Below are 14,275 nucleotides of genomic sequence, written 5' to 3' on the forward strand. Positions count from 1 at the left end.
GAGTTATAGATTATTACTGTCAGCCCTCTGTATAAAAGCCCTTGTGGATTTAATCAACTATGGGCAGAAAATGTTAAAAAAAATTTAAAAAAATTGCATCTATACAATATTTGCAGGCTTTTTAATGTTATTTTTCCCTAAATAATATAGCATAACAACTATTTTTGCAATGTGTGCATTATATTAGTTATTATAAGTAATCTAGAAGTGATTTAAAGTATATGGGAAGATATACAGAAGTTATGTGCAAATATTTTTGAGCATCTGTAGATTTTGATATCATAGTTTGTCTTAGAACCAGTCCCCCATAGGGACAACTGTACGTGATTTGTTATTTCTTCTTACACTCATTTTGAAATAATTTGAGAATTTTAAAATGAAGCTGATTCAGGTAGATAATACTTGCAGCTGTGAGTAAAAGAAAACCCAGTTCATTAGTGATTTTAACTAATGCAAGACTTCTTATTATGAAGGTTATCATATATTTAATTTCCCTTTAGTTTGGATACATGTGAAAATGTAATCAGATTGTCATAAATTATCATAGACTACATTTTGTAGCAGAATATGATATGAGGATGTCATGAGTATTTCATAGAAATGAATACTTAGAAATGAGACATGTTTTTCTACAGTAGTATGTAAAATAATACATATATAAAACCATAAAAATTTACTAATACCTAGAATTTTAATTCATACTTTTGATCTTTAGATAGAAAGGGAGGTAGTTCACAATTCTTAGGTTTATGTACTTCTAACAGATGCTATTGTATGGTAAGTGAAGAAGGTTTGTCTGCAAGCTAGTCACATGAACACTGATAAATTCTGTAGGTCTTTAGTTTTTAATGGATTATTTATAGGATCCTTTGGATATAAATGCTCTGCAGTTATTGAATTATCTTTTTCATTCTTCTAATTATTTGCAATGGCTAAGACTTTTCAGTATTTATTTTGGAACAAAGAAATGGTTGACTGAACTGTGTAAATTATTCTCCATAATGTAAGAGCAGTACTTAATGCTTTACAAGTAAAATATATAGCTGAAATTTTGTCACTGTCTTTTTTTCTTTCCAGTTATATAAAATCAGAAGAGGTAGAACCAGGCCTCAAGCACTTTTATTTCTGTGTATGATACTTCTGCTAATTGTTCTTCATACTAGCTACATGATTTATAGTCTTGCTCCCCAGTATGTTATGTATGGAAGCCAAAATTACTTAATAGAGGTAAGTGAACTTGATTATTTTTATATTTTATAGACAGTGATCTTTAAGGCAAATTTTAGTTTTGAGGGCTAGCATATTAACTCACCAGATTAAATTTAATATTGCTAAAGCTGGTTTTTCAGTCAATTTTGATTTGTTTTATACTTTCTTTTTAATAACCCACAGAATTTCATTTTCATTCTTTCTTAAATGGATCTTGTTAGGTACTAAGTTCCTGAGCATTATCTTAGCACTTTTAAGTAATTTTAATTATATCACTTCCCCTCAAAAGTTTGGTGAGCACAGGATTTCTGTTTATTGATTCTATGAATCCCACAGGAAAGGCTGTCTGAATATTTTATTTGTAAATTACTTGACTTTCTTTCAAAATGATGGGTATCGTGATATCTGACTTCTTGATGATGTTGATCTCCTAAAAGCCAGTTGTGTTTTTTGTTTTAATTAGACAGCAAGTTTAGATTTTTTGACATTTAAATATTTTTACAATAACTGATTCAACCTTTGTTTAGTTTGTTTCTTTGTCCTAAATTACTTTCTTGCTCTATTTCCTAACAGTTCAAATCATATTTGTTTTCAGAGCCTATTTCAAGCATTGCTTTAATGGAATCTTGCATTGCTAACCTGTATTGCCCAGATTACTCCTTTTTTTATACTGTACTTCCTACATTCTTTCTTTAGTTTAACATGTAATTAGAAATGAAAAAAATCATAGCACATCAAACCCTCAGTTGATACCATCTATAATATTGCTAAATAATAAAAAGCTAGTTAGTTCATTGAAAATTTTTAAGTAATAATCTAGGTGAATCAGAAAAGGCTTAGATCATAATGGAAGTACATGAACCACCTTTGTTTGACATCCACTGTGTTAGATCACTGAACCATTTTTTTTTTTTACTTCACATTTTATTCTCTTTCTGCCTTTTCCCCTGTATGTAGTCTACTAAGTCATGCTTAGTAAGCATTTCTCTAGGAAAGAAGGAAGGAAAGTTATGTTTTGTGAGGACACAAGACATTCTTTGCCTGCTTCATAAGTCTAAAATTAAGTACTCTGTTTCTTTTTAGATGCCCTATTTAAACTAGAAGTTTATTAATGACTTTATGTTTGTTCTGGGAAGCAGCTCTGTTGTTTAATACAGGACCTAAAAAAATTACTGCAAAAAGATCAGATATTAAATTTACCATAATTCTCTTTCTTCCAATTGAAATTTGCATTAAATTTGCCATTTAGAATATCAAATAGATGTAATTAATGGAAAAGAGTATAAAGTTCAAACTACGATTACTTTTTAAAATCCAGGTATAGTTAATAATATAATATTTTCACTTTAACTATATATTCATCTTTCAGAGTAATGTAACTTCTAATGATACTAAAGGCAATACAACCATTTCTGTGCCAAAGAGATGTGATGCAGATGCCCCTGAAGGTAAAGCAGATTTTTTTTTTAACAATCTTGTACTTTATCATTTTTTTAGAGAAGACATATCTTGTGTTTTGCTGTGTTAAACATTTGATGCATCTATTTTAATGTGTGGTAACAAAGGAACTTTCAGCTAGTAGAAGATGGTAAGTGTCTTTAACAGAATTTCTTGGTGATGGAAGGATTTCCATTAAGGAATCAACCATTATCAATTAGTTACTTAGGAAGTAACAAAAGGTAGTTATTATTTTTTACATTTACTAATATAATAAGCAATTACTATTAAATGGGTTTTTTTGTTTTTTTTTTTTTTAGAAAATTCCAAGAAAGTTTTTTGGAATCTGTAAATTCTGAGACCAAAAGTACCTATGATATGGAACAATTTTTAATCCATCCTTATCACTCTAGTTTATAGTAATAGTATTAGTTATAATAGCAGTTAACTTGTAAGCACATACAGTTGTGTTTGAACACAGTATTTCACTGTTTTGACAAAATCTCTGACTTTGCTCTTAACTACTGTATATTTTAGAGAATGATTTTTTTTCTATTTTCCATGAGTTGTAAAAGTGATTTTTTTTCTTTGAATATTATAGTATTCAATTCTGATTAAAGAATACCAATTGATTTTTTTCAAAATTTATAAAAACTTTTTCTGTTTGTCTTCAAAATGCTTTTATTTACTGGTGTCAAATATGGTATATTTATTACTCCATGTGTCAAATATAGTATATTTCTCATTCATGCATTACCATTATCAAAAACATAACTTCTGAGGTTTTATTTTAGATGGGTAAACTATATAATGTGATAGAGAGTAATAGGAGCAATTATAGAGAACAGGGATAGCCTAAAGGAAGAAGTGAGTAGCTTTACCTGTTGGAGATTATTGTAGAGTAATAGTTAAGAATAAAGTTTTCAACAGATACTAGAGCTGTATTTCAAGATGAAAGAAGAATTTATCTGGCTTGTGTCAAGGTAAGGCTGTTCTATGCCAAGAAGAAAATTGCATGAACAAAATTAAATTATACAGATTTATGTTCAAGAAGGACACAAAACATTATTTTTTAATGCGTTATATATACTATCATATCATTTTTCAGTTATGGGAGTAAGTATGTGATGGAGGAATGAAATTACAGAATTAGAAACCAGATCATAAAAGATCTTAGAAAATGACTGAAGAGCTAATAAAGAGTTTTTTAAGTAAGAAAATAGAAGTTATCATCTGATTTATTTTCAGTAGGTTATTTATAATAGTTATATAAAGAAGGGATTTAAGAAATTGAGACCAGAGCATGGAAATAAGTTAAGGGTAGGGGACCTATCTATAGTAATCCAATAAGATTGTAAAAACTTGAATTAAATATAATTCATGATGATAGAAAATGATGAAAGAAATTTGTGAAATAAATTTAAAGAATTTCTGATTGCTTAGATCCAAAGTAGTGATGAAGAAAACAGATTCTAGAATGACCCTCCAGTTTCTAATTAGTTTTATAAATTTTGATATTACTACACAAGTTAAAAGTTACTAAGATTAGAGAGAGATGTAAGACATGTTCAATTGACTTGAAATGTCATGGGGACATTCTGTTGGAGATTTCACAGGCAACCAGATATAAATGTAAGGGATTCAGAGGACAGAGAGTAAGAAGAGAATGGAGACTAAAACTCAGGAAATCATTTTCTAAGGGCAAGCAGATAGAGAAGGTACAGGGAAGACAGAAAAGAAGAAAAAAACTAATGGAGGTAAAACTAATTTCATTGAATAGAAAGAATAGTAGTCACAATTTATATTACTTTGTTGAAATTATTAATAGATACTTAGAGAAGGTATGCATGCCAAGTTGAATTATTGTTTTGTTTTTTAAAATTAGGAAAGACTTTAGGGTTGATGATAGATTGGAGGTAGCGGAGCAGAAGAGGTTAAAGAAAAATGAGAGCAAGGCTGATTGATAGACCAATATTATCCAATTCGGGAGAATATGATTAAAAAGGCATAATATGCTAGAAAGAATGAGGCACACCTCTTTCTCTAGATCACTAAGAAGGAAACAGGATAATAAGTCTTGGATAGTAAGTTTTTACACTCTGAGGGTGGCAGGAAGTGGTATTTCTTGATTAGCTATGAAATATAAGTTCATATCATCTACTGAGAATAGACTATTGAAGAAAGTGGCAAAAATTTTTGATAGTCTGTGAAGGAAAATGTATGGGTTCTGACTGAAGATAAGGTAATGATAGGTAAATATGTGAAGGGACAGAGATGAAATTATCAACTTCTATTTTTGTTGAACAAATCTGAACAACTATTATGATTGTTATTCATACCAGTTTGGAGAAGGCATGACTTGAGGAATTGAAGTGGGATTGGGGATATAAGTATGGGAAGCAAAGTACACACTGAGGGTTAGAGCATCAGCTGACCAACCAGAGTCCAGAGGCATAGGAAATAAGGAATGAGATCAAAACTAGAGAAAGGAGCAAAGTCAAGAGATGAGATAGAAAAATAGAGATTATTTTACCTTGTATGAAGAAATAATAGTTTAAATCTTACTAGTATGAATAAATGCTACTTAATGTTTGAATCTACTTTATTGGTGACTTTATTCCTAGATGTTTTATTATAAAATGATATATACATCACAAATGAGGGTCAGTAGTTAAAGTGCTTCTGGTTATCATCTTTAGCTAAATGAACATAGAAGGAAAAATTAGTGTTGGTTTAGTTTTTTTTTTTTTTAAACTAAGGGGGTAGTTACCTTGAAGATCTATTTCCCAAATTGTTATAGTGGTCTTGAAACCTTAGAAAAACAAATAAAAACATAGTGAGGTTTCAAGAATATATTTTACTGATAAAGGGGATTTTAAAATGTCCCTGTGTTGCTGAACTGCATTAATTAGTATATTATAGACCTTTTGTCAAATGAGACATTTGTCTATAACTTTTTTATGAATCACATTCAGTATTTTTGTTCTTTAGTCTGATCTAATTTACTGTGGTTAAAATGACTCTTTGAACTACCATTTTTCTTAAACATTTCAGTTGTCTCATCTTTTGAAATGTTACTTTACAGTACAAAAATTTACCCTTTAGGTTTATGGATTACATTTACTTTTCCTAATCCTTTTTTTTTTCTATATCACATATCTAAACATTTAACTTGCTTGTGCATGCTTGAAAGAAGATGGTAGAAATAAGGTAATTGAATTTGGGGTAGCAGGGTAGTTTTTTTTTCTCCCAAGAGGCTGTAGTTTAAATATTGATAGGGTAAGATGAAAAGGACATGATATTAGATATATAAGAATAGTCTGGAAGTGGCATATATGGTGAGAGACTGGTACATTTGTATCCATTTAAATGGAAACTAAGAAATTTAACAGGTAGGGAAAAAATTCAGTACTGTTATTTATGACATTTTGGTGAGAACATTTGACTAGAGTAGTATATATAATGCATAAGATATTTAATGTGATCTTTTGTAAGTAATAGAATTTTTGTTGTTTTTGTTCTGTGGTGCTGGGGATCAAAATCAGGACCTTGTACGTGCCAGGCAAGTGCTCTACCACTGAGCTGCCACCCCACCCCTTGCCCCAGCAAGTAACAATCTTAGAGAATGATTTTTAGATTTGGAAATGAAATAACAGCATGATAATATAGGTTATTTCCAAGATTGCTAGTTTCCCTGAAAAAATTTTTGGCAACAAATTCTAAAAATATGCACATTTATTTCTTCTTCATATCAACCACATTTTAGAGACTTTTTACAGTAATATTTTATTCATGTGTGAGTTGGTCTGACATTTATTAAACATATAGAAAATACTACTAAAATTTTGAGCATTATGTTTAGAATGACAAAGTCATTTATCAAAGAATAATTTACACTGTGTTTAAAATAATCTATTAAATAGAGTGATTTAGCAGTAATCTGTTTTACTATGTTTATAAAGTTCTCTTAAGGCGACAGGAATACTTAATTTATCCTGACAGGTATTCTGCATAGTTTTTATGTTCAAAGTGAGCCAGTTGAGCAGATTCGAAGATAAGTTTTATATTTCTTATGCAAGGGGACTTTTAGGTTTCTATTTTTATATTCTTTGATTGCTACTTAATTTAATAAGGATTAATAATAATAATAAGGATTAATAATAATAATAATAACAATAATTGATTTATATGTAGATCTGAGGAAAATACTTTAAAGCCAACAGTTATTGAAAGGAACATATATTCATAATTATGAATATTTGAGTGAATATAGGAAAATGAAAGATTAGGGTGCTCTAAAGGACAAATACAATAGGCAGTATAAGTACTGGATTAGATTTTGGAGAAAGGGAAAATGTCAGAGGAAACACATATAGAATTCTTCCCTTCAAAAAGCATATAGGCTAATAGAACTGAATCTAAAAATAAATAATTGTAATAATTGTAACGGGAAGAAAATAAATGGCAAACTATAATGAAAGTATGTAAAGGTGGAAGGAATAATGATTTATTCTGCCCAGGGGGCAGTATAACGTTTTAGTTGGACTCAAAAGAATAGTTAAATCTGAATGAACAAACAAAACAACCTGAAGATATTCCAAGAAAAGGAAAAAAATGTGCATTAACAAGGCATAACGACATAAATATATTTGGCATGTTAAAATTGTGGCAGGAGCATAGATTCATTTGAAGAATATGGAGAGTGATCAAACAATACGTTCCCAAATGACCAGTTTTAAAAATCCATCATTTCTGGTGAACTAAAAAATCCTAGAAAGATTATCTAAATAATTTAATTTTGCAGATGAAGAAACTAGAGCTCCAAGAGTTAAGAGTTAAAAGTTGCACAAATAGTATCAGACTGAGACTTTAATGCCAAGTGTCTTTTTCCAAGTCTCATTCCAAGTCTCTTTTTCCTACATGTAACATATTTTGTGTTTTGTTTGAGAAAAATAAAATGTAAAACTATTTCATCATTTGCGCTTTAAGTTTAAAAATAAGTTGTTGTTGCTTTTTAAATAAAATGGAAGTGGTTATTTGAAGCCACAAGAGAATGAAAGGCACAGACAGTATACAGAAAGCCAGAAATCAAAAGGCTAAATCTAGATGTTGGAAAAGACATACAATTTTGGAAAATAAGAGATGAACCAGAAACTACAGCATATTAATACCCAAGAAAATGCCATGTCTAGTGGTCAATAGTGTTGATGCTGTACAAAGAGATTTAGTTAATGGCAAATCTTTAAACCATTGAGAATGGTTTGAATGGGCTGAAGTAATAGAGAATTATTCTGCAACTCAAAAATAATTAACATTAAAAAAGTAAAGTGAGTACATTTTTCAATGAGAAAATTCCTTAATGTGTTTTCAATTTGAGATTGAAATAGTATTGATTAAATAGTATTGATTAAATAGTATTTTAAAATCCCACATATTGGATGTTATATGAACTAAAAGCATGTAAATATTACAAATAGTATATACAACTGATTTTTTAATATAGTTTTTTAAAATTTATTTTTTAGTTGTAGATGGACACAATATCTTTATTTATTCTTATGTGGTGCTAAGGATCAAACCCAGTGGCCTCACATGTGTGAGGCAAGCACTCTACCGCTGAGCCATAGCCCCAGCTCCAGCCCCAACAACTGATTTTTAATACAGAATCATACCAAAGCATTCAAGAGCTTACTATTTGGGTAATTCCTCTTGATTTTTTCCCCAAATGAATGCTTTTATGTATTCTGTATGTCAGTTTTCCTACTTCATGCATTGAAAGAGAACATCATTTAGTTTTGAACATTTTTTTGTTTGAATTATTCATTAAACATTCAAGTAGACATATTGAGTTGGCAGTTGAATCGGATCTAGAATTTTGGAGGAAAAAGTTTATGCTGGGCTAGTCAGGAATGGATGGGAAGAGACTGTGAAGGATCACTAAGAGAAAGAGTATAAATGGAGACTTGCAACTATTCTATAATCTGTGTGATTACTGACACAGATTATAGAATAGTTAACCAAAGAAAAGATTTTGAGTAAGGACAACTCAAAATATTGGCCAGTAACAAAAAACTGTTTTAAAATGAATGAATGTACCAATGAAATCCTGACTTATAAATGGCCCAAACAAAACATTTACAGATAGATGTAATACTAGTTATTGAAAGTAAATTCAATGTAGGGAACTATGGATTAAAATCACAAAGAGATCTGTCCATGGATTATTTATTTGTATAAAGAGGGAAAATAGTAGCTATATATTAGAGAAATTGGACAATATCTGCATCAGGTGATCAAAATTAGAATCACTGAGGAATAAATTTGCTTTTTGTGTTTCATTAAATGACACCCTGAGAAGAATGGATAACATGAATTAAATCATGTTTAATGATTTAAAAACGAAAGAGCAGACAAACCCAAATTGGGGAACATGCCATAAAGTAATTGTCCTGTGTGCTTCAATAATGTCAATGTCATAAAAGACAAAGAGGCTGAGGAACTTCGCTACAGATGAAAGAATATTAAGGAGACGTGATAAAATATAATACATAAATCTGGATTGGATTTTGTACTTGAGGATAAAAGTACTATAAAGAATATTAGCAAGGGTATATACCTGTAATCCCAGCAACTTTGTAGGCTGAGGTGGGAGGATTGTAATTTGAGGCCAACCTCAGCAAATTAGAGAGACCCTGTCTCAAAATAAAATATAAAAAATGGGGGCTGGGGATGTGGCTCAAGCAGTAGTGCACTCGCCTGGCATGCGTGCGGCCCGGGTTCGACCCTCAGCACCACATACAAACAAAGATGTTGTGTCCACCAAAAACTAAAAAAAAAAAAATATTAAAATTCTCTCTCTCTCCCTCTCTCTTTCTCTCTCTCTCTCACTTTATCTTTAAAAAAAAAAAAATGGGCTAGGGATTTAGCTCAGTGGTAAAGAGCCTGTAAGTTCAATACCCAATACCAAAACAAACAGAGAAAAAATTAAAAATAAAAATAGAAATTAAAAAGATACATGATGGTGTTGGAAAATGAATGGCAGGATAAATAAAAATATAATACCAATATTAAATGTCCTGAACTTAATACCTGTACTGTAGTTACATGTCAGAAAGTATCCTTCTGATTAAAAAATGCGGAAACATTAAGAGGTCAAGGACCATGAAACATCGTTCAAAAAATGTTGTGCATATGTTTAGAGAATGATTTTAGGAGGAAAAAACCTACAATGAGAATCACTGTATACCATCTGAATAGCTGTTCTTTAAAAAAAAATTACAATAATCAAATATAGACCAAAATGTGAAACTGTTGAAGAAAACATTTATGAATACCATTTTAGAGATATTATACAATGTCATTTGCATAATTATGTATTATGTGTATTACAAATATTTACATTATATGCATTATTTTTCTTATTTCTGTAAGTTTAAGTTTGAATCTCCAGTGATTTAACGTGATGTATTTTGTCCCACAAAATGACAGGATTTATTTTGATTGTAAAAGTTAGTATAATGCTATTTGCTGATTCCCTAAGCAATTTAGATGAAAAGTAAAACTTATGAAAGTAAGCTAATCTTTCATGTTTACTTTTAATTTTGAATTTGCTACAAAATAATTCATTCCTTATATCTTTCTATCATTTCTGGTATATATTTTTAGTATCAAATAAATTTTGACTTAATTATAGACATAACCAATCATGTAAAGTGAGTCATTGACTAAGTTTACATGATATATTTCTTTTGAGACTGAATGGAAAAGGGCAATTTAAATCCACAAAAAAACATATTTAAAACTCTTCAGAAATTAAAATCTTCTCTAAAGGCACATAGTACTTTAAAACCTATTGAAGATTTTTTTTCATTTAGTTTTAAATAATTTACCAATTAAAATGGAAAGTTGGTGTTCTATATTTGATTATGTAACCCAGCTTCCTTAAACAATTTAGGATTTTTCTATGAATTTCCTTTCTATTTTTTAATAATAGAACTATTTTTTAATTTACATATGACAGCAGAATGCATTATAATTGTTATTATACATATAGTGCAAAATTTTTCATATCTCTAGTTGTATACAAAGTATATTCACACCAATTCATGTCTTTATACATGTACTTTGGATAATAATGTTCATCACATTCCACCATCATTTATAAACCCATGGCCCCCCTTCCTTTCCAACAACTTTGCCCTATCTAGAGTTCGTCTTTTCATCCCATGCTGCCTATCCCTATCCCATTATGAATCAACCTCCTTATATCAAAGAAAACATTGGACATTTGGATTATCTTCTCTAACTCCATCCATTTGCCTGCAGATGACATGATTTTATTCTCTTTTATTGCTTGAGTAATATTCCATTGTGTATATATGCTACATTTTTTTTATCCATTCATCTATTAAAGGGCATCTAGGTTGGCTCCACAGTTTACCTATTGTGAATTGTGCTATTATAAACATTGATGTGCCTATATCTTTGTAGTATGCTGTTTTTAAGTCCTTTGGGTATAGACCTAGGAGAAGGATAGCTGAGTCAAATGGTGGTTCCATTCCTATTTTTCCAAGAAATCTCCATACTGTGTTCCATATTGTCTGTACCAATTTTCAGTCCCACCAGCAGTGTATGAGTGTACCTTTTTTCCCCACATCCTCACCAACACTTATTGTTGTTTGTATGCATAATAGCTGCCATTCTCACTGGAGTGAGGTGAGATCTTACAGTGATTTTGATTTGCATTTCTCTAATTGCTTATATTAGACAAAGGTGCCAAAAACATGTATTGGAGAAAAGATAGCCTCTTCAACAAATGATGTTGGGAAAACTGGAAATCCATATGCAACAAAATGAAATTAAACCCCTATCTCTCACCATGCACAAAACCAAACTCAGAATGGATCAGGACTTAGGAATAAAACCAAAGACCCTGTGTCTAATAGAAGAAAAAGTAGGCCCTAATCTCTATCATGTGGGATTACGCCCCAACTTCCTTAGTAAAACTCCTGTGGCACAAGAATTAAAATCAAGAATCAATAAATGAGATAGACTCAAACTAAAATGTTTCTTCTCAGCAAAAGAAACAATCTGTGAGGTGAATAGAGAGCTTACATTTTGGGAGCAAATTTTTACCCCTCACATATCAGATAAAGCACTAATCTCTAGGGTATATAAAGAACTCAAAAAGCTAAACACCAAAAAACAAACAAACAAACAAACAAACAAACAAATAAACCAATCAATAAATGGTCCAAGGACCTGAAGAGATACTTCTCAGAATATGATGTACAATCAATCAACAAATACATGAAATAATGGAGCTATTTTTAACATTTTCTTATGTGAAGATTTTGCTTTGAAAGCTATGAACATAAGCAAGCAGATTTTCTAGTCAGAATAGTTTCATAAATTGTATCAGGAATTTAGCCTTCTTACTGGTTATTTTCCAAATATACTTGGTCAGCTCCAGCATATTGTCCATCACAGAGTATCATATTTAATTTCAACAATTTATAATAAAATCCAAGCCATTCCCAAGTGCCAATTAATAAATTTTGAAAGCTTTAACCTCTGAAATGTGTGTAGCTGGTGACACCAACATAGTGTCACTACACTAAGCCATGCTGAATGTAGGCGTGTTTCCCTGTCCTTATGTTCAGTAATATTTTTTTTTAATTGGTTTAGTTACTTGCTCTAGGAAATACTCCTGATTGAAACCACTAAAATAGCTCATTTAGCAAGATTAATTGCTCAGTAAGGCTTGCTTCAAGATTTTCCCTTTCACTGTACCTACTAATCCAAAACTATTTCATCATAAACTTTGTCTAGTTCTAGCTAGTTCCCCACCCTGCAAGATGTTAAGTGGTCCAGCCAACTCCATCCCCTAAAACCTTATAAATATTCTTCTCAGTATTTCTTCTTCATATTCTCTCCCATTGCAGTTCCTCTAATAAATTTAGCTTTGCTAGGTCAATGATGTTTATTAGTGATGTTTGGAGAATTGGCAGTTGACATATAGAGGTTATTCATGCTTAGTAATTCAAAGGGGTGAAATCAAGAATTCAGAATATTAAATTTGTGCTCTTATTTTCTAACTATCTTCTAGTTCATCTGTAGGGACAAGCATGTCCTGTCAACCCCTGAAACATAAAGTCCAATATTGAGCTCCTTTCCTTTTCTTTTCCACTTTCTTACCACCTTCCCTGGTCATGGGGTAGTGAGGAGTGATCCTATTCCTTTTCTGTCTCCTAAACTATTTATTCAGATGGAAGTCTTGAAGTTATATATGTATATTCTCTCTTCCAATAGCTAACCAGTTTCCAAGCCCTACCAAGGTTAGAAAAGAAATAGCAAAATCAAAAGATACAACTGTGTATTTACCCATTAATGATACTACTTTAAATAACAATAAATAAAATATATTGGTACAACTTTATATGTTTTAATAGAAAAGTAAACATCAATGGTAAGTGGAAGAATATATATATATATATATATATATATATAATCTCATTTTTTGATGCTTTTATGCATAAATGAAGACTAAAATTCTGGTTTTGCCTAAGGCAGGCAAGAAGTAGATATTTACTCTGTTCTTTAAAATAAATACTTTATATTCTCTAATGGAAAAAAGCACAATTAAACATCTTTAAAGGCAAAATCAGTGAGAGACAATATAGTGATATGCATTTGCCAAGTAAATATTGATTTTAGGAAGATGTTTGTTCTTTCCAGTTTGTTAAAAATGGGAGTGTGGAAGATAGTTACTTTTCAAAGATTAGTTCATTCTTTATACCATCTTTTCTCAGAACATGGAATATTTTTTTCTCCTTGAACTTTTGTGGTCCTTTGAAATTTTATTTTCAAGTTTGTATCTAAGCCATACTGTTTACATTTACATTGTCACTTATAATGGATTCAGGTGATTTTTTTTTTAACCTCCCTCCCCAAACTTTGGCCTGGAAGAAAAGAAAAATATGTTTTATGCATTTTACTTGTGTTTAAAACCAATGTTACTAAAAGAGTTACTATAGTAGATGATGCTTGGCATTTGATATTTACAGTTACAGATAAAATGTTCATTTTAACAAAGACTAGTTTTAATAGGCTGAGAATGAAGCTGGTTGAGAGATTTCTCTAGAAACTAAGCCTTAAGTGATTCAGTAGAAAAATGATGCTAGTGCTTTGGGATGATGGTGTTTGGGATGTGGTGCTCTGCCCAGTGGTGGTTCATAAATACAATTTGAAATGAAAGCAATGGAAGACTGTTACTGTCTTTATTCAAAAGGCAGGTTTGAATGTGAACTATCGACTTAACACTTCCTAGTCCATATTAAGTGAAGCTTTCTGAAATTTTATAATTAACAAGATGACTTTCTTTAGGAGAATAAAAGTCACTAAGTCCCTCAGAATCAAGAACATGGGATAGTGACCTTTCAAAAAGCTATATTTGGATTGTGTGTGGTGGCTCATTCCTATAATCTGAGTAGCTCAGGAGGCTGAGATAGGAGGATCAGCCTCAGCAACATAGGGAGGCCGTAAGGAACTTGGCAAAACCCTATTTCTAAATAAAAATATAAAAATGGGCTGGGGATGTAGTTCAGTGCTTACACGCCCCTAGGTTCAA

General features: G+C 30.8%; 1 protein-coding gene across 1 annotated transcript in view; it reads left to right on the top strand.

Moving 5' to 3' along the window:
• The window catches only part of Lmbrd1 (LMBR1 domain containing 1), a 98,087-nt gene that overhangs the window by 70,013 nt on the left and 13,799 nt on the right, over nt 1–14,275 (top strand). Inside the window, exons 13-14 of the mRNA XM_026391346.2 lie at nt 1,078–1,227; nt 2,579–2,657. Of these exons, the coding sequence (XP_026247131.1) occupies nt 1,078–1,227; nt 2,579–2,657 (229 nt within the window). The remainder of the gene's footprint in view (nt 1–1,077; nt 1,228–2,578; nt 2,658–14,275) is intronic.

The sequence above is a fragment of the Urocitellus parryii genome, chromosome 8, assembly GCF_045843805.1.
Source record: "Urocitellus parryii isolate mUroPar1 chromosome 8, mUroPar1.hap1, whole genome shotgun sequence".
NCBI lineage: Eukaryota > Metazoa > Chordata > Mammalia > Rodentia > Sciuridae > Urocitellus > Urocitellus parryii.